The 21,508-nt window shown below is 42.9% G+C and overlaps 2 protein-coding genes across 3 annotated transcripts in view; one reads left to right on the top strand and one right to left on the bottom strand.

Moving 5' to 3' along the window:
* MBLAC2 (metallo-beta-lactamase domain containing 2) overlaps positions 1–3,403 on the bottom strand; it is a 13,459-nt gene extending 10,056 nt beyond the window's left edge. Inside the window, exon 1 of the mRNA XM_075932163.2 lies at positions 2,902–3,403. Within this exon, the coding sequence (XP_075788278.1) occupies positions 2,902–3,376 (475 nt within the window). The 5' untranslated portion in view covers positions 3,377–3,403. The remainder of the gene's footprint in view (positions 1–2,901) is intronic.
* Positions 3,394–21,508, top strand: POLR3G (RNA polymerase III subunit G). Of its 2 annotated transcripts, none has more exons than XM_025189308.3 (7): positions 3,394–3,905; positions 4,739–4,868; positions 10,308–10,370; positions 11,072–11,122; positions 15,794–15,861; positions 17,248–17,382; positions 19,772–21,508. In XM_025189308.3, the coding sequence occupies exons 1-7, from the start codon at positions 3,786–3,788 to the stop codon at positions 19,856–19,858; spliced, it is 654 nt and encodes a 217-aa protein (XP_025045093.1). In that variant the 5' UTR covers positions 3,394–3,785; the 3' UTR covers positions 19,859–21,508. The 2 variants fall into 2 exon arrangements, with proteins under 2 accessions (XP_025045093.1, XP_089635448.1); XM_089779322.1 differs by having other exon boundaries at positions 15,791–15,861.

The following is a 21,508-nucleotide window of genomic DNA, read 5'->3' as shown; positions in this document are numbered from 1 at the left end:
CCCAGGGCCACAGGTGCTGTGGGGGGCAGGGCAGGACCCCAATTGGGTCCAAAAGTACCTTAAAACCTTCTCCTGGATGAAAGGTTATCCCATGTAAAGTTTGGTTGCGGTAGCTCTTATAGTGTCCAAGTTATTAGCGCATAAACATTCTCCTTTACATATTAGATAGGGTGGTACTTGGGACAGATGTGATGGAAGAAAATCAGATTCTCTCTCTATGTGAGGCACAGGCTGGCAGTTAGGGAAGTGGCGGGAGAAGGGAGAGGAGGAGTGGGGCACTATCTGTGTGGAGCACAGATGAAATTTAAAGAAGTGGTGGGTGAGGGGTGGGAAGGAGCAGGGGGCTCTCCGGGTGGGACACAGGCAGGTAGTTAGGGAGGTGGCAGGGAAGGGAAGGGGAAATGGCAGCATGCAAAAGAGCCAACCCTGCTCCCTCTTCTCTCTCTCCGCCCCCGCCATGTCTGGCCCGGCACTGGTTTTAACCACCAGCGCCCTTTTCCACGCCGACATCCCTGCTGTCCCTGGGTCCACTTGCCCGCCGGTTTGCACGCCAGCTGAGGCACGCCTGCACCATGAGGGCGGTCCTCCGCATGCTGCCTCTGTGCTAGTGCCATAGGCCCAGAACAGCAGCAGCCTGAGAGCGCATTGCCGCCGGCGGAGCTAGTGTGGGGGGAAGTGGAGCCCCCGTCACACCCTCCCACAGTACCTTAAAACCTTCTCCCGAAGGAAAGGTTATCCTATGCAAAGTTTGGTTGCAGTAGCTCTTAGTGTCCAAGTTATTAGAGCACAAACATACAAACATTCTTCTTTATATATTAGATTAAAAGTTATTTCACATGGGCAAATAATTTTTCACAACAAATTGTGTTATATTAAAACAAGACCTGAAAAAAAATTATAAAATATACCTAAAACATAATCTATAATAAACAGTTATGACTTTCTGATAGAAGTACATTTTCTTTGGTGGCCCTGAGAGCTATCCGTTTTCGTTTGTGCGGCCCTCAGTAGGCTTCGAGTTTGACATGCCTGTTCTAAAGCATCTGACAATCCAATTTTGTCTCCGGAGCTATCTATTGACCATCCCTGCTGTACATGATGGAAGAATGCATCACCACATCTTCTCCAAACTTCTTTATATCCATAGTCCATTCATCTGCAGTAAAAAGACTTCCTGTAACAGAAGATGCAAGACAGGGAGGTGATGCCATTCCTGGCAGTACTATCAGCTCCTGATTTGCCTGCTTCCCATGGGAGAGGAAAAACACTTAGTGTGTGTTTTTATCTGGATTGCTAGAGCAAAGCATTATCACTTTCTCCCTCTAATCCCCAGATATCTTGCAGGAAAGTCCGAATTGTAACAGATGTGGAAGAATAATTTTTGCCTTATACAGTTGATAAATATCTTCCTTTAGTGAATCTCAGTATCAGATAATCTCTGATAATCAGAATCAAAAGCAGTAGCGTGGGGTGTCAGGTGGTAGCTGGTTCATGAGGGGAGCCAGTTTAGACGCCAGCTCCCCTTGCAGGCCAACTTACCTGTCGCCCTGCACTGCTACCTCTGAGACACAGGCAGTAACGCAGGGTGGCAGCAGCCTCTGCCCAGGGTGAGGTCTGAGCTCCCAGATCTAGCGGGAGCTGAAACTGAGCTGGGCTGCATGCCCGCTTGGCTCCTAATACACTTAAAATGCAGAGCTGCAACAGGGGTAGATCTTGGACTTGGCGCAAGCCGGTACTAAGCCAGGCTGCCGACCAGCCTGCTAAAAAATTTACTGGCCCAGTGTGTGCATGTGTGTGAGGGCGGAGATTTGTAGTCCATTAGTCCATAGCATTAACCAATAAACTTTTGCTTATCAGTTCATTAACTACACTGTTACATCCCTAATGTAAACTACCACCAAAAGCGACGAGGGGTCCTGTGGCACCTTATAGTCATAAATTAACAGATTTATTGGAGCATAAGCTTTCATGGGAGAAAGCTTATGCGGCCAATAAATCTGTTAATTTATACGATGCTACAGGACTCCTCATTGCTTTTGCATATTCAGACTAACCCAGCTACCCCCCTGATACTTACCACCAAAATCAAAATTCTTTCAGACTTATAGTGTTAGTAGTATTAAGTAAGATCTTTGGACAGGCATAGAAAGCCAACAAACCCAAAGCAACAACAACAAAAAATTCAAGCCTTTTAGCTGAATCCTGAAATACACTGATGTACATGCACTATAAACATACATCCTGATCACTTATTATAAATTAACTGATTACTATATGTGGTACAAACATAGATCACAAATGTGGAATGTAGCATAACAGATCCAGTGAGGATACCCCTTTACATAAAAATTGTTTTAGATTCAAGTACAATATACTAACACTATAAAAGTGATATATATATATTTAGATACATATAAACATGACGCAGTGTATATAAACCGATGTTCAGTCTAGAAGCATTTTGCACAACCCAAAGTTAAAGATGCAGATCTGAAACATGCACATCTATGGACACGCACTGATTAGACACAAACGCAGCATATGCACTCCTTCCCACAGACGGTAAGGCAGACATACCCCGATGTACTGTCACACCCAGTACCCCCCTCAAGTACTGTACAGATCCAACTCGCAGTGATGCACCTACATACTGTTGTCTGACAGAGACGCACAACTCACCCCAGCCCCACTTGACTTACACACAGACACGTAGCAACTAGTGACCTAAGTGTAAGCACAGGCACGTATACACATGCCCAACAGAAAATACCCAACTCACCCGCCTTATATGCCTCCCCACCCCCCATAGGGCAGGTGCCCTATGGAGTGTCTGTGCAGCTTTGCCCTCCCGCCATGGACATACCCCGCTCCCCACCCCAGCGCTGACCGCCCGCCCCTTACCCTCCTGCAGGACGTGGGTGGGCTGCACGGGCTGCACTCGGAACTGCCGGGCGCTCCAGCCGGGGCTGGGCGGCCGCACCACCTCGCTGTCCGACAGCCAGGTGACGGTCTCGTAGTTGTCCCCGCGCAGCAGCGCGCCCGCCTCGGCGCTGTGCACCGCCACCTCGTCGAACTGGTGCAGCCCGCCCGCGTGGTCGAAGTGCACATGGGTGGCCACGGCCAGCAGCGGCCTCCTGCCCCCTCCCGCCGCTGCCTCCTCCGCCTCCCCGGGCCCGGCGCCCGGCCCCAGCAGCCCGGCCGAGTGCAGGTAGTCGGGCAGGCTGCGTAGCCCCAGGCCGGTGTCGATCACTACGTCGCGCTGCGAACCCCGCACCAGCCAGATGTTGGCTCGGTTGCCGGACTCGTAGAACCGCTCCTGGATCCAGTAGATGCCGCCGCCCAGGGGCTTATGCGCGTACCACTCCAGCGCCGACATGCCGGGCCGCTGCGAGCCCAGCACTGCGAAGCCACCGCCCCCAGGAGGAGCCTGCGCGGCGCCCCACCCCACTGCGGGCTGCGGCAGCGACGCCGGGGGTGGAGCTGGCTGACACGTGTTCCCATCTTTTAAAATTGTGCCTGGAACTGAGCGCCCAGCCCCAAAGAACTAAATTCCCACAGTCTCAGTTTTAAAACGCCTTCATGTTTGATTAATAGCTAAAAATGGAGTCTGGAGTCCCATTTGATTTCTAGACAGACCCACATTTTTTCCAAGCTGGAGATCATCATTGGTATGACACTTGCAATGTAAAAATACCTTTTCTCAGTCTTTGACTTTTTTCCATCTTACTTTTGGCTTTATTTTTTGTGATGCAACTAGAATCTAATAATATTTTCAGTAATTCCAAATGGCTGGGTCAGGAAAAGGAAGAGGACGTGCTGCATTTACTTTCAACATCGAGGCTATTGGCTTTTCCAAAGGTGAAACGCTACCTGAAGTAGCATTCAAGCCCCCTCCGTTGTTTCCTGTAAGTAAAGAGAACAAGCTTAATTTTAAGAACAAGTTGCATGTCTGAACAAAGTGTTTCATGTTCATATTTAGGTAATGAACCGTTAAATGGATGGAAAAAATCTAATAAATCAGTTTTGAAAGTAGCTAATCCACGTCTCTGTGTGTTCCCAGAGATAGAAATCTCAACAGCAGAGAGAGACCGTTCATAAGAATTGAGGGGTTTACACTGTGTTGTCTTGGAGCTGCGCTGAGAGAGCTTTACAGATCCCATGTTCTCTAGTTTAGACAAGGCCACAGTGGGATGATTTTTTTTTTGAGACCTGTTAAATTGTATTGCTGTCCAGGAGATAACTAACATGATTAAAATATTGGTCAGATTAATTATGTTTAGCATAGATTGAACCATATTTTGGGAAGTGGTGTTGTTGAAATTGCTCTCACTGAAGTTAGCAGCAGTAAGGGCTTCAGAGCAAGTCAGCTAGCCTGAGACATTTGAAAGGGGGGGCGGGTGGAGTGAATGGTGATGTGCACCTTCACTGACCTAAAGTCAATTGAATTAGAATGTTATGTTTTTATGTTAAAATGTTTTAGATATTTCTTGTTTTATTCCTTTCCTAATAGAGGTTTTCATGATGGATATATTAAAAAGAAAGAAATCCTTTTTACAATTTAATTGAAAAATATGCATTATAAAGTTCTGAACATATTGTCAGAATGCAGTGAAACATATTTGCAAACTAGTATAATACATAATTGAACTCCTCCATAAGTAGAGGCATTTTTTCTGTAGTTTTATGTGTTGCTGTATGTGATGGATATTAATGCAATTATGTACCTTAATTTACACAGTCAACAGGTTTTAAGCCAGTGCCTCTGAAAATGGGAGAAGAAGAAGATTATATGTTGGCCTTGAAGCAAGAATTTAGAGGAAGTATGAAAAATACGCCTTATTTTATGCCAAGCAAAGATGAAAAACAAGGTTTGTTCTGCATAAATGTAAATCAGCAAAATGTATTTGTGTATGAAAACTGTAATAATTAGTCTTTATGTTCAAGCTGTAGTACTGACACTAAATAGGGACAATGACAACTTGAAAGTTACATTTTACTAAGAAACTTCTGCAGCTAGGAGAGTTACAAGTAATGTCTAAATTTGCTGTAACTAAAAAATAAACACCAGTCTCGGAGTGTAGCTATGTTAGGCTACGTCTACACTGGCCCCATAAAACGGAATAGTCATGCAAAGCAGGTAAGTCAGAATAGGGAAATCCGTGGGGGATTTAAATATCCCCCGCGGGATTTAAATAAACATGTCCGCTGCTTTTTTTCCGGCTTGGGGAAAAGCTGGAAAAAAGCGTCTAGACTGGCGCGATCCTCCGGAATAAAGCCCTTTTCCGGAGGATCTCTTATTTCCTCCTTATTCCGGAGGATCGCGCCAGTATAGACGCTTTTTTCCGGCTTTTCCCCAAGCCAGAAAAAAAGCGGCGGACATGTTTATTTAAATCCCGCGGGGGATATTTAAATCCCCCACGGATTTCCCTATTCTGACTTACCTGCTTTGCATGACTTTTCCGGAATTAGGGGCCAGTCTAGACGTAGCCTTTAGTGTATAACTTTAAAAACTAGTAGGCCTGTGACACCTTAGAGACTAGGGTTAAAATTAGATTAATCAACTAATTGAATAATCGATGGAATTTCCATCAACTATTTGATTAGTCGATAAGGGCTCTTCTGCTTTGAAATGTAGCAAGAGCCCACCCAGCTATTGATATATTTCAAGGGTGTAAGTGCCATGTGTGTTCCACATTTGAAATGCACAAGAGCCCCAGCAGGGACTCTTGTACATTTCAAGGTTGAAATGAAGGGAACCTGGGGCCAGCAGGGGATGCTGATTCCCTGGCTGGTCCCTGGCTCCATAGGGTGCTTCTGCTTTGAAATGTACAAGAGCCTCAGCAGGGCTCTTACACATTTCCAAGGTGGACCAATGCCACTGCACCCCTGCCTCCTTCCACAGAGCTGGAGCTGGGAAGAACTGGCTTTTATTGTATGTCGGCTATTCGATAAGCTTTTGCTTACATCCCTATTAGAGACTAACAAATATACATAGACAGTATCATGAGCTTTCGCGGGCAAAACCCACTTCATCAGATGAGCTGGAGAATTTATAACAGAAGAAGAAGAGGAGAAAAAATAGATACCTGTCAAGTGTAGGATGGGTGCTGATGAGGCTAATTAAGTGGGCTGGATGTGTCCTATACCTAGCTTTTGATGTAAAAATGAGGTGTTAAATGCAGGCAGGGCTGGCTTTATAATGCGACATTTAGATAATGTCATTGTTCAATCCCCGAAAAACATTGTCAAATATGCAGATGAATGTGGATTCCACACACTCTCTCTGGAATTGGCTAGTGAAATTCCTTTATAGAACATTGGCTACTTTTAAATTCATTAATGAGTGCCCAGGCAGGTTAAAATGTTCCCCTACAGGTTTTTGCATGTTACCATTTCTGATATCTGACTTGTGACCATTTATTCTTTGTTGTAGAGACTGTCCAGTTTGGCCAATGTACGTGACAGAGGATTAGAGGATGTGCTGTTGTATGAGCCCCTGATGTTGTGGCTTATGTGGTTAGGACCTGTGATGATGTCACTTATATTGATGTGTGGCTGCTTTTAAATCCATTAATGAGTGCCCGGGCAGGGCATTAATGAATTCCCAGGCAGGTTCCCCTGCACAGGTTTAGGTGTGTGCTGGGGAGAAGTCTTGTCTTCTCAATTTGAGTTGTTTATGCATTTGACAAACAAATATTGCAGGCAAAGTTGTAAGAATCTTGCAGTAACAAATGATCATATTTCTGTTTTTCCTTCCTATCAGCACACCTGACTTTGATTATCACAGGTAGTTAACTGATGAAAGGAGTATGTCCTCTCTTTTTTCTTTTCTTTTTTTGTATTAAAATGATCAAGTGTACTAATGGAATGCTTAAAATAGCTAAGGTGGCAAAAGAAAGACGTGGGAAAGGATATTGTGTTTTGACAATATCACTGGCATATAAGATTTTGTAGTGTGATTTTTTTTTTGTAATGTTAATATAGATTTTAGGCTGTGGAATACGTGATTGACCATTTTGATACAGGAGCTTAATTTTAATTCATGTTTATTTGGGATCTGACGGGGAATGAATGATGTATGGGAACTGGGGTAACATCCATCAACTAAAAATGAGAAGATATCACTTAAACACAACTGGAGTGAGTTGTCTAGGGAAATAGCAAAATTTCCATCTTTAGAGGTTTTTAAGCCAGGATTGACAAAGCTGTGGCTAGAATGATTTAGTTGGCCCTGCTTTGCTTGCCTGCTACTTATTGTTACTGTCAGTCAAGCTGAAAAATATTGTCCATCCCGTTCTTCTTGAATTTAGTCTGTGAATATTAACATTAATGATAACTTCTGAAACGTTTTAATTAGCCGGGAGAAGAGTGCCTTTACAAACTATGAAGGCCTGGTCTACAGCTAAAACTTAGGTCAACCAAGCTTGTTCAGGCATGTGAATAATTGTAGGTAAACCAACCCAAACCCCATTTTCCTATCCATTGCCTCCTACAGAGCTGGATTAATGGAAAACCTCCTTCCATCTCTGTAGTAAGTGTCTACACTATAGGCAGTCCCCGGGTTACGTACAAGATAGGGACTGTAGGTTTGTTCTTAAGTTGAATCTGTATGTAAGTCGGAACTGGCGTCCAGATTCAGCTGCTGCAGAAACTGACCGCCAGTTCTGATTTACATACAGAATCAACTTAAGAACCCCAGGCGTCTCCAAGTCAGCTGCTGCTGAAACTGATCAGCAGCTGATTCCAGGAAGCCCGGGGCAGAGCAACTCTGCCTCGGGCTTCCTGTAGTCAGCGCTGGTCAGTTTCAGCAGAAGCTGACTTGGGGACGCCTGGGGCAGAGCAGCTGGGGTGCTGCTGGGTTGCTCCAGTAGCGCCGCTCCTCGGTGCTACTGGACCAACCCAGCAGCACCCCATCTGCTCTGCCCCAGGCGTCCTGATCAGCCGCTGCTGAAACTGACCCGCGGCTGAATCAGGACCTGGGGCAGAGCAGCTCGGGTGCTGCCGGGTTGGTCCAGTAGTGCCCAGAGCGGCGCTGCAGGACCAATCGGCAGCACCCCAGCTGCTCTGCCCCAGGGTCCAAAACCCCAACACCATTTTGTACGCAGCTGCATGTTGATACAGCCGTGGCACTAAAAGGTGGGTAGTGTAGCAGCTGTCACAGCTCTTTTCTTGACAAAATACTTCTACCTCCAATAAGCAGCATTCACTTTCTCAGCCCGGGAGCTCTCCTTCTGAAAATGCAATATTCACACTGGCACTTGCGGTAAAACTTTAGTCTTTCAGGGTGGGTGGGTGGGTTTGTTTTTTGAACGCCTCTGAACAGCTAAAGTTTTGTCAGTGTAGACTTTGCCTACATCTTTTTTTCCCCTTTGTTTACTCGTGGGACAGTAAATTGAGGAGGCACTGCAGTCTATTTGCATTCTAAACTATAATACTGTAGGTGATGAGAATAATGAAGGAAACCTATGTTCAAAGAGTTGTGAATTACAGTTCTGTAAATGCTCTTTGTTCCCTTTAGCTTGGAGTTCCATCACTGATAGGACTTGTTCTATAGTTATCTGCTGAAAGTCTATGACTGGCATTCCAGCAGTTGGGTTTCAGTTTGCTAAGTAGCTATGGTTGGTTGAGATAAGTCAATGGTGCACACAGATTTTACCACATATGCTAGCAGTTACAATGATGTTCTTCCATTATGGATTTAAATTTTGAAATCAAAGCCACCAGTTTTTCCTCCCCTGCCATTGACAGTTTGAACAAAACCCCAACACCATTTACTTTATGTACCCCTTGTGGTCCCATCATTTTTAACCTGAGCTTTTGTTCCACTGTATCTGTTGTTTCTTGTTCTTGCACTTGCCCTGGTAAAAGACTAGAAACCCAAATAATGGGGTTCATATGTATAATTGATTTAGAGTTGAATGTACTATTGACAGGGCTTGATGAACCGCGGTGAAAGCTGCTCTCCAGCCCAGCACTGCACATGCTCAAGAGCCGCATTGTGCATGCGCAGTTCTCCATCTCCCACATCTTAATTTGTCAATGTATTTTGTGTGTCATGTAAATCTTAGATTCTGAGGTGGTTTGTTGGTACAGAGCCTATCATACAGGCCCCTGATCCCTTTTGGGGATTATTGAACACTACAGTATAAATTAATATTTTTTTATTGAAAGAATGTAATTTATTTTCTGTTTAGAGGCATTATGGCTTTAGTAATAAAGAGGGACTAACAATCAAGAGTGCCAGAGTTCTAATCCTAGATTTGGTTTTGTTTTATTTCTTTACTGAGGGGTGGCTTACCAATATGGGAAGGTTTTTCATTATAATCTAAGGTGTGGATTTGAAGTGATCTAACTATATCTTATAACTCTGTATATAGACATTCTTAATTCAGTAGTAGTGCATTTTTTCCAGTTACATTTATGTTGCTTGGGAAGAACCTTCCCATTAGCATACATAGAATCTTCACTGACATGCTACTGTGGCACAGTTATGCTGCTGTAGCAATTTAAATGTAGACAAGCCCTTATGCGCGTTAGTACAGGTCAGATCTCCCTTGTCTGGTACCCTCGGGACCTGAGTGATCCCAAACAATGGAGTTCGCCCGACAAGAGAGGGTCAAGGCTCCCTACCTGGTTGTAGGCTCTGCTTCCAGGTGAGGCTGCGCTGCCTGCTGCTGCTTCCAGTCCCCCACCATACCAGCCCCAGATAGGGGCCGACTCCACTGTCTCCAGCCCCAGCAGGGGCTGTGCCTCCCTTCCTCTCAGCAAGGGCCAGGGCTGTGCGTTGAGCTGACTTCAGCCCCAACCGGGGCTGAGCTCCCTGCTGCCAGCCCCAGCTGGGACTGCATTCTTGCATCATGCCAGCCCCTACTGAGGCTGTGCTTCTCACTGCGCCAGCGCCTCTGGGGTTGTGCTCCTAGCCACCAGCCCTGCTAGCTCTAGCCCTGGTTGGGGCTGTGCTCCTTGCAGCCAGCTGTCTGTTCTGCATTGGCCCCGCTGGGGCTGGGCTCCCCACTACCAGCCCAGCCCTGGTTGTGCTTCTGAATCCTGCCAGACCTTGGATGTTGCTGGACCAGAGAGTCCCAGATTTTAGAGCTTCAACCTGTAGTCCCATTGATTTCAGGGGAAGTGTTCATGATAATGAAGTTAATCATGTTCAGCAGTAACACAATGCAAGAAGTGTCTGCATAAAAGGAAGGTGTGTGCATATCTAGTCAAGAGAAGCATATACAAGAGTTTGGAATGCCTTGTTTTATAGCATGCAAAAAGAAATAGATCAATAACTGTAGGTTTTTCTTGTTCTCTAGGAGTTGAAAAATATAGTAAAAAGTATTTGCAAATGAGAAAAGAATCCATGGAATGGACCCCAGGTAATAATGTAAATTGCAATAGTGAAAATCTGGATAGATCTTGTATAATCTATACGTTTTCTTAAATGCCAGGTTTCTCCATTTTAAAACAATGCCAGTCAAATGGCATTTGCAACCTTACTAAATGTTGCATTTCTTGTGGAGGCCTAGATAAATGCTTTACCTCTGCAAACTTGACAAACCTGTGTTTTGAGCTGCCTGGAAAAATAAATGTGGCTTTTTCCTTTTATTTGCAACTCAGTGTCTCAGGTTTACATCTCATTCCCCCCCCCCCCCTCCCCAAATTCAATCTTGTGCTGCGGATTAACATAAGAAATTTAGTCAATGAAATTTTGGTATTGGTGACCTGAAGATTTGAGGTTTAGAATGGAAAGGGCATGTCAGCTTTATCTTCATAGCTTCATTACTGCTAACTATTAATGTGTAAAAAATTAAAGGTTACTTGAGCCACTTATGTCTGAACTTCAGTTGCTTTTTCAGGGCAGAAACTCTCTTTTGTTATATGGTCCTGATTCTGTAAATCACTATGACATAATTTCAAGTATATGTGTTGATTTTAGTGGGACTAGTTGCATACCAAAATTTTGAGCTTGTGTTTGCAGCATTAGAGCCTACATTAATTCTGCACCAAGCTCCTTTGGGAACTAATATAATACAAATAAATAATAATTCCTGTGTATTAAAATGATTTTCTTATGCAGATTGGAGAAGGCTCCCAAGAGAGATGAAGCCAAGAATAAAGACCAAAAAAGGTACCTGCTGTAGTTTTAAGGAACTATTCAGTACCTAGCAGTTAGGTGTAAAGAGACAGTTGTTTGAGCTGGTTGAAGATAAAACTGAAAATAATTTTTAAAACATTTTTATTAGCTTTTTTGGTCATTTGTTTTAAATATCGTTTGACTGGTGTATTTATTATTTTATTTATAGGATGGTTTCAAAACAAGCAAAGTCAAATTTTGATGTTTTAAGAAAATAATTGAACTTTAATAGAGTTGATGTTTCTGCTTTTTGTACTAATGTGTCTTTGAACACTGATGGGGTAGCACTGAGTGAGTTAAAAAATATTGGTATTCTTTTGCTATTGCTTTCAGAAGTTTGCAAACATCTTTAACCATTGTTTACCCACACTCCATTATTTGTTTTCCTGCTTGTGATTTGGTTGGTTCTTCTCTTTATTTAAGTTTTTGTATGTGATTGAATGTAACTTCTGGGTTTTTTTCCCCATTTTTCCTTTTCTGTTGATTTTCAGTTCTCTCTGGCAGAATTGTAAACCAGATCCTTCAACAGTAGTTAGAGCTGGTATTGATTGATCTTAAAGAGAAAAGAGTTTATTTTATGACATTTTGTAGTGTAAATTATATTTTTCAGTGTTCCCTGATATGCATGACTTTTATTCTGATTTTCTCTAGAGAACTATTGTTTTGTTGATGTGAAGCAACCCTTTGACTGGTACCTACATGTCTGCTGTGTATAATTATTTACTTTCATTACCCCTTTGTCCAAGTCTTTAATGTGTCATCTTTCAGTTCAAGGATAAAATAGAACACATAAAAGTGAATGTGAGGTAGTCATGGAGACTGGCACAGCTGGAAGCTTTGTTCCTTTTAAGAGCCTCTTGCAGAAGCCTGGTACTGAAGGTAGAGTGCAAGCATTCTACTGGAAATTAAAATCTTATTGTCAGAATCACCAAAGAAGAAACCAGTTTAGAGCTGATGTTCCAAGTGTAATTAGTGTTGCATTTATACAAACTGAGCCGGTAATTAGCTCTCTCACATCCTTAAGAAAATCAGCTGCAGCTTTGTTCCTTTGCCTAAGGGACTTCATATGATGACCATAAACATTAGGCTCAGAGTCACTGCCTATTTAGAATCATTTTTGCCATTAATTTCACATCAAAACTGACCATTTTCTCTCTTTAGTTTCAAAAGTCAGTAGAATAGTTTAACTTCTGAGAGCATAAGAAAGATACAGGTCCCTTTAACATTTTTTTGGAAACAGTACCAATGTTAGTATAGAATCTTTTCAGAAAACATATACTGCAGGGCTACGTCTAGACTGCCATGATTTTCCAGAAATGCTTTTAACGGAAAAGATTTCCGTTAAAAGCATTTTCGGAACAGAGTGTCGAGATTGGCACGGACACTTTTCCGCAAAAGCACTTTTTGCGGAAAAGCGTCCGTGCCAATCTAGACGCGCTTTTCCGCAAAAAAGCCCTGATTGCCATTTTCGCAATCGGGGCTTTTTTGCGGAAAACAAATCTGAGCTGTCTACACTGGTCCTTTTGCGCAAAAGTTTTGCGCAAAAGGACTTTCGCCCGAACGGGAGCAGCATAGTATTTCCACAAGAACACTGACAATCTTACATGAGATTGTCAGTGCTTCTGTGGAAATTCAAGCGGCCAGTGTAGACAACTGGCAAGTTTTTCTGGAAAAGTGGCTGATTTTCCGGAAAAACTGGCCAGTCTAGACACAGCTCAGAGGTTTGTAGTGGTCACTAATGCATAAGTACATTACATCATCTTGGCATATTCTGATAATTGTAATCTAAATAATCAAGTCAAATGTGTGTGTTTTTTGGTGGAAGGTAGTAGTTTTGGATTGGGGTTTTTTTTTTCCTCTCTTGGTTCAAATCAATTTTTTGATTTTGGAATCCTACTAAGGATGCAAAATCTCATTTAATTGGTGAACTGGTTAAACATGTTGTTTAATCAGTTAACAGATTAAAAGGGGAGTGGGCTGAAGGCCACCCATCCCCGCCCTCCGCTGGGCAGGAGTGGCGCCTAACTGCAGGCAGGAACAGCCCCTGCCTACAGGGAGCCCGCTGTGGCCAGAGACTGTTCCGGATACGGAAGAAGCTCCCTCCTGCGGGGCACCCTGGCTTGCCATGGACAGGGCTGTTCCAGATAACTGGAGCAGACCCTGTACACGGCAGGCTCCCTGTGGAGCTGGAGCAGTCCCCTACTTGTGGCAGGCAGGGAGCTGCTCCAGCCCCCACTGGTTAAACATCCACATCCCTACATCCAAACCAACTTGTTTTGTTCATACTAACTGCACATAGTTCTGGGAGAGACTTTTACTTCTGGATAATAATATAGCCATAGTTAAAGGGCTAGTTGCAACTCTTGTTTTCTCTCTTGTCTCTGTGCACCCATCATGTTTTAGGCTTCATGCCTTTACCTCCCATGAATGGACTTCTGCAGTTCTGCCACTTTAGATTATGCCCTTTGCTATATATGCTGTGTTTCAACTATGCTTACCCAGGAGGTACAACTGAATTTGACATCTGTCCTTCTGGAAGTTGTGGCTGGTGTATATAGTAACTGCCTCCAACACTTACCCGGAGAATTTCTTTTTAAACTGCTATAGTCCTTTGATCTTCTCGTTCCCCAGCCTTTCCTTTAGTGGTATTATTTTTTTCACAACCTTCAAGAGTTTTTTGGAAAAGTGGTTTATATTAAGCCATTTTGTTTCCTTTCTGTTTCTTTCTAATTGTGCTCTATAAAACTAAAATCTAAAACAGTATATTCAGAAACAAGCATAATCAGGTCAATACACAGTTCATAAATTATTATATAGCAGCTCTGCTTGCATCAAAGATGTACTATGTTGGATTGTTAGAGTTAAGCTAAAAATAATATTTCCTTGTTGCTGGTCTTGTGGGGATGTAAAATCCCATTTAATTGGTTAACCAGTTAAACACCTTGTGTAACTGGTTAATGGATTGAAAAGGAGGAGCTGAGGGGCCACTCCATCCTGGCCAGAGAAGTCCCTGCCTGTGACCCCTCCTGCAGCAAGCGGCGCTGCTCCAGATGAGTTAAGTGGCCCTTGTCTATGGGGAATGCACGCCATGGAGCTGCAGCAGCTTCCTGACCGCAGCAGCCAAGTAGCTGCTCCATCCTCCACTGGTTAACCGGTTAAACATTCACATCCCTACTGTCTATACAAAGCATTCCAGTGAACAGAAGCATTGTCACCAGCAAATGCTTCCTACATAACAGAATCTATATCTTTCTGTCAGTCTTTAATCTTTTTCTCAAAAGCTAGTCTATATAAAAAAAATCAGGTTTTATTCCAGTGTACTTGAAAACCACACACCCTTCAACACTTTATTATTTTCCTATTTTTATCGTTCAATAACTGAAGAGTAAGTCTTGTAATTTTTATGTTGTAATGGGAAGTTATGCTGTTGTCTTGTATAAAACAAAAGAATTTAATCCCTAGTACAAGTGCAAATTCCAGCTCCTTCTCTACTACGGCACTATGACTGCCATCTCTATAATTTTACAGTTTGGCTATTGTAGGTTATCACATGAAGAGGAATTAATGCTACAGCCCCATTTGAGAAATCCTTGTGTAATGGAGTAAAGCAGAGGATTTGGGATCCAAAGATCGAGTTATGTTCCTGGCTTCTCGATCCATAGACATCTTACTGTTTTTGGAAAGTTTGCATTTCTGAAAATTAGGGCCTGAACTGCTTAATTTCTATTTTGCCATCCCAAAAAATGGAACTCTCTTAAGAGTTGTTATTCTACAAAAAGAAATGCTTTTACAATGATGTAGTTTGCAACACTGGAGTTTTTAAAGAGCAGGTTAGACAAAAACCTGTCAGGGCTGATCTTGATGCTACGTGGTCCCGGCATGAGTGCAGGCAACTGGACTTAATAACATCTTGTGATCTCTTCCATTTCTAGTATTATATGATTCTATTACATAGCTGGGTTTAAAACAAAGTCTGCATACCTACGTAGAAATAAAAGCTCATTCTTTTGTGGAGTTTGGCTTTATTAACAAAGAATGAAATAAAGTAAAAGGTCAGGCCTTCTCTACAGCCTTTTACCAAGGATTTATGTGTCAGGACTGCTTAGCCAATATCCTATTTCTTCTTAAAGAGACAACTCTACTTCAGTTATATCCATATAATATGCAACCTGGTGTCAGCAGAAGCCACTGTGTCTTTTCTCAGCTAGATCAACAGCTGTTAAGATGGCAGGATATTTGAAGATGAGGACTACTGAACTGCTACAAATACCTGCTATGATCTTAAAGCTACATATTCTGAATAAGAATAAATGATAGGTTTCTAATATCTTTAAGATGATGGAACATGGCAATGAAATATTTTCTTCTGTACTTTCTTAACCAGCTTTGAATATGTTTGAAAATTATTTGACTGAAGCTCAGTATCACAATTTGGACAAAAGTCTATTCAAAGTTGAGTTTCAGATCTGCCTTAATTAGAAAAAAATGCATCATTTACATAAATTGGACTGTTGCAATTCAGTGGAGGATAAAGGATTTGCAAGTGTAAAGCAAGGATATAGCACAGATGTTAATAGTGCTGTAACCTCTAGTAGTGAATAAAGAGTATTATCTATGTAGGAATTCAGAAAGTACATTAGATAACTTATTATTTTACTTCAGCAGGTGGCAAAACGAAAAAGGCAAAAGTTGCCACACCTAAAAGTAATGTGGATTTGTTGAAAAAAATTGAGGTAAGACCTACTTGATGTAAAGATGCAGCTTCTCTGTATAGCTTCTGTTGCGTAATGCAAGCTGCAGAAAAATAATTCAATAGCTGTTATATCTCAATCATCCTGCATAGGGTGGGACATCTGACACTTAAGTCATTTATTTCTCTAGCCTTGTATTGCCTTGCTGACACACAACTGTATGGTGTTTGAAGAGATTGGATGAGGACTGTCTCTCATTTACCAAACTCTGGTGATTTCCCTCTATAAACTGCTGCTTTTTGGCCTTTTGAGCAAGATGTCTGACTGCTCATTTTTACGGGGGGGAATGTGGCAATAGGGAGCATTGGGGTGCTGTGAAGAGAGCAGTGAGAACTTGGTTCAGGACTAATGTCCCTTTTAATTTTTTCCATCATGGAAGAATACATTTTGTTGTTTGCACTGAAGTATGTATGGATGTGTACCAGCAATAGAAACACATGCTGCCGGCTGTAGACACTCTGCTAATCAGCTGGGCAGCATTTGATTCTCTCGTGGGTGTCCGCTCAAGCATTCAGCTTACAGGGAACACTGTTGAAGAGCTACCACCACCAGGAGAGAGAGGTCTGTCAGTGCTCACCCAATCTACCAATGCAGCAAATTAAACCAATAAGGAGAGTTGAGAAGAAAGGAAGTGTGGTGGGGGACATTTGGAACAATGGCTGGACAAATTGGAAGGAAATTTTAACCATAATCATGAAAGTATGTAACTATGTGTTGTACGTAGGGACGTGAATGAGCAACTGGTCAAACGGTTACCCAATAAACATCACCCTTAACCGGTGATGCTTGCCGGGTAATAGTTAACTGGTACCCAGGAGCAGCCTTGCCAGGCCCCACAGTGCAGGGAATCAGGAGCTGTGGTGACAGTGGAGGTCACGAGCAGCTGTGCTGTAGCAATCCCTCTCTGAAGTGGAGGCTGCTCTAGGCTGACCTCAGCCGGTCCAGGGAGTGGAGGGGTGTGCTCCAGCCCTGATGTTAAGAGGCTGAGAGGCAGAGTTGCCCTGTGTATCTTTTTCCTTGTCTGACTTAGTACAGAAGCACTTTGGAGCAGGTGTTATGTAGTGTTCTTTGTCTTATAATGCACAGTGTTTGCTTGCACATATAATTACCGTTTTGCCCTAAGATAATGGGAAAGAGAATTCAGCACTGGAGTACTGCACAAGATGTGCTAAAACATAATGGTGAGCATTTGATCTAATAAGTCCTATGAAACTCTTGGCATTTTGGTAAGTAACATAATTGCCTGCTATGTCTATACCATTGTTTGCTTAGTTGCAATACAACAAAACCGAACTCTGCATTTTATATATTGATAGTGTGCTGGGTATGTTGTTGGTAGAACATGTTAAAGAGTCTAACTTGTGACAGGAGTTGGAAAAGAAAGGTGACGAAGAAAAATCTGATGAGGAAAAAGAGAAAGAAAAAGACAAAGAGGGGGGTGAAGAAGAAGGAGAAGAAGAAGAAGCAAATGAACAAGAATATGATGAAGAGGAACATGAAGAGGTACTCGTTCCTTTTCTAGCTGTACCGTCAGGACCTGACTGGTCCCGAATGAGAGAATATGCTGGACCAGGGGACGTGTCCCCTGCCACCTGCCCAGAGCCAGACCCTATTTGTCAGAGGTAAAAATGGAGACAAAAATGATGACTGAAATGAAGTGTGCCTGCAGTGAAGCCTAATATAGGTTGGACACTCCCCAACCCCTGGACCGGGGGATGAGTCTCCTGCCACCGGCCAAGAGCCAGATGGCCTCCTGCCTCTGGCCCCCTCTACTCCCTTCCTAGCCAGGCTGTAGGTCATGCTGCCACTGCCCCCTGACTTCGAGCTACCATAGGCAGCTGGTGTTCTCCAGTCCTAGCACTAGCCTTGAGCTGTTGCAGATGACCGTGTTTCTCCAGCTCTGCGCTGCTGCGGGCAGCTAAAGTTCTTTAACCCCCAGCTCCTTGCTGTTGTGGGAGGCTGGGCTTCTTTGGCCCCATACTGAGTGGGCGACTAAGATTCCCTGGCCCCACACTGCTGCGTTCTGCCGGGCTTCTCCCATTCCCAGTTCTGTGCTGCTGCAGGTGACCAGGTTTCCCTGGCTGGGTGCTGCTGCATGCTGCTGGCTTTCTATGGCCCCCAGCCCTGAGCTGCCACAGGTGGCTGAGGCTCTCCCGTCTCCCAGCTCCATGCTGCTGTAGGCCGCTGGGGTTCTACAGCCCGAGCACCAGCACTGCTGTGGGGCTCCTCCATGGGCTGTTGTCCCTCCTGCCATTAAGCTCCTGGACCAGAGTCTCCTGCCAGACCATGGATATTGCCAAACCAGAGAGTGACTGATTTCAGAGGTGCATCCTGCAGTTTAAAAACAACCAAACAAAAAACACTTGATACATAAAATTTCTTACCCTAACAGCAGTTCTAATGATCTTTTATCACAAGCTGTGTTGCCTTCCAACTTGGGCCTGATCCTTCAGATCCAGGTGGTTGTAACTGACTTCTTATATGGTAAAACAGGGGTGTCCTTGAGTCTGGCTGCCCCCTCTGTTGTCTGGTTCCCTGCCTATATGTAGCTTTTGCCTAAGGCAGCAATCCTTTATGTTCAGTTTAAACTTTTTCACACTTCCCATAAACAAGTACATTATCCAAAATGGGCTCCAACATCTGGTGACCCGGCCATGGCTACGTTTACACTACAAGGTTTTTGTGTAAAAACGGCGTTTTTTGCACAAAAACCCGCAGAGCGTCCACACCTCAAGCACGTTTTTGTGCAAGAAAATCTACAGTCAATCGACAGAACAGTGGGCTTTTTGCGGTGTAGGAATACCTCCTTCTATGAGGCATAACTCCTTTTTGCGCTACAGCTCTTGCGCAAAAAGGTATGTGTGGATGCTCCACAGGGGTGTCTTGTACAAAAAGAGCCTATTCAAAAAAGCACAGGTTCTCTGATGGCCATTCTGTGAATGGCCATCAGAGCGTTCTTGCGCAAGAGCGTCCATGCAGTGTGGACGCTCTCTTGTGCAAAAGCGATGCACTTTGAGGTGTGGATGTGCTTTATGCGCAATAAGTTTTTGGTCAAGAACTCTTCTGCAAAAGACTTCCTGTGCAAAAACACTGCAGTGTAGATGTAGCCTATATGTCTTGTATGATCACCCATTGCTCACACTTAGAGGAAAAGCAAGACTCTTCACAAATAATTATCCCAAGTACCGGGCCATTAAGTTCTTTGCGTATTGCTAATAGCCCTCACTTAGCACATCTAGATTAGTAAACAGATTTAGACTTCATATATCTAACTTCAAATACAAGAGTGATACATGCAGACAAATTGAATATACACATTCATCAAATTATAATATTTCTAGTGATATGTTACATGAAATATTTTGCATAAGAAATATTCTGATTATGCATATTCATATTTCTAAGCATATTTCCAAAAAGAATATGAAATACACCATCAAAAAAATCAAAGACAGTTTTTCATAACATGCTTCAAATTACTTGTCCCTGTTTCCCAAAGTCATGGTGGTTGTTGGCATTTGAAAACAGAAGATTTAAAAAAAAAAAAAAAAAACCATGAAAGAAGATCCAGATTGTATTTCGGGCTGCACTGGAGTGTGAACACCAAATGGTTTGTTACCTTCCATAACTGTAGCTCCTCCAGGAAGAAAGTGATAGAGGCACCATACATCTGTCCGTGTATAAACAATCAAAGTTGAAATGTCCCAAAATGTAGTCTCTCATCAAACTAAGAAAGGAGGGTATATCCCAGCACGTTCTTCTTTCCGAATAGTACTGTATTCTCCTGATTAACGTTATGAAGCAATTTGCCTTATTTAATAACTGCACATTTTAATAATTGTCTTATCTACATCAGTGGTAAAGTATTTTGATCCATGTTATTTTCATTTAGGAAAACGACTACATTGCTTCATATTTTGAAGATGGTGATGATTTTGGTGCTGGCAGTGACGACAATATGGATGAAGCAACCTATTAGTTATTTGTATTAGATTGTGTCCTACCCTGGCCTTCTACATCCACTACAACATTTGCACCCAGTTGTAGATGGACTGAGCCCTCTTGATTCTTGATGCAGCTACATGGAGTTGGAATGCTGAGTTCACCCTCAGATGAAAGGGCAATCTTTTTTCCATTTTTGTGTACCTGGGTTGAAATATGGGAGACCTAGCTGCCATATTCCATTCTTCTCAAATACTTTGGAGCCCAGTATTTATCACTGCAAGGTTCTCTAGACCTCCCAGATAGGGAGTAGCATATATGACTTTGTATTACCTCTACGGCACTTGGGGAAAAAAATGCATTTTGACTGAATTGTGCCTAAGCAGTTGCACTTCACTACATTCTATGCATGAGGGGGATCAACTTCCGACTGAAGTTGGTAGCAAAACTTATATTGACTTATGTGAAACGGGGATGTGATCCTTCCTGAACACAAGCTGTTCCTACTTACCTGCTGACTTTCTAATAGAATTTATATAATTTCTGTATTCAGGGGATCAAAATATAAATGAACATTGAGCACTTTCATGAACAAACTAATCTAAAAGTACTTTGGTACCATGGCCTAACAAGGTAAGGAGATAATTTCGAAAGGCTCTTGCATTCTAATCAACAAATTTTCATAATTCATCACTTTGACAAATAGGGAGCATCTTTCTAACCAGTGCTTGCTGGGTGTGAGGAGACTTAATGAGATGACTTAATGAGAAGGGCACATGCTCCCAAATGCCACAGATGAGAGGGACACAGGCTAGCTGGTAGCTGGCAGGGCCAGAGTCCTTGGGCATCTGGGGGAAATCGACAGGGATCCTGGTTCCTGCTGCTGGAGTCTGTCCCCCTTCACCCCACACACACTGGCAGTGATGTGGGAAGTGAAGCAATGCAGCTGGAAGAGCAGAGCAAGCTGGGACTGCATAACAGTTTCCCCCTCTGCTGCTGGAGATCTGGACCTCCAACTTCACTAGTCCACCGGGCCTCATTGCTGAGGCAAGGCAGGAGCAGAGCAAGGGCAAAGAAGAGAGCAGGAACAGGGAAGAAGGCAGAGCAGAGGTGAGCCCATGTGAGATAACATTGTGTTTCATTAATTACTTTGTACTCAGAGAGGGGTCTGGGGCTAATAAATAGTTTCATTCATTTAGGGAGGTTTTGTTTCTGAGATTGAGTAAAGGAGTGGGAAGCTGGGAAATCATTATTTTGGCTCTTCTCTCTAGCCTTGAATAAGCCCTTTCCTATCTCTGCATCAGTTTCTCCATCTATTAATGGGGAAAATACTACTTCCTACCTCATAGTTCTGTTGTGAGAGTCAGTGTTTGTAAAAATGCTAGTTATGTAAATGTGAAATATTGGTTTTATTTAATTACTTCCCAATATAGCCAAAAATACAAAAGACGGGTTTAAAATAAAAAAAAATAGACTGTAAAAGACGGATACATATAATAGAAGAGTAATATGCTAATGTTTACTGATAGGGTGGTGAAAACAATACCATGAAATCTATAAATATTCTATATTTGAGGATGAATATGTTGTGATTACAATCCTTCTATTACAGTAATCTTGAGATTATTTGTAATAATGGTAGGTACATTTTCAGGTATCTCTAATATTTTTGTGTACCTAAGCACCT

Source organism: Pelodiscus sinensis, chromosome 6, assembly GCF_052426305.1.
Source record: "Pelodiscus sinensis isolate ZL-2025 chromosome 6, ASM5242630v1, whole genome shotgun sequence".
In the NCBI taxonomy this organism is placed as follows: Eukaryota; Metazoa; Chordata; order Testudines; family Trionychidae; genus Pelodiscus; species Pelodiscus sinensis.
The sequence above is the reverse complement of the archived record's forward strand: the minus strand, read 5'-3'. Positions and strand labels throughout refer to the sequence as shown.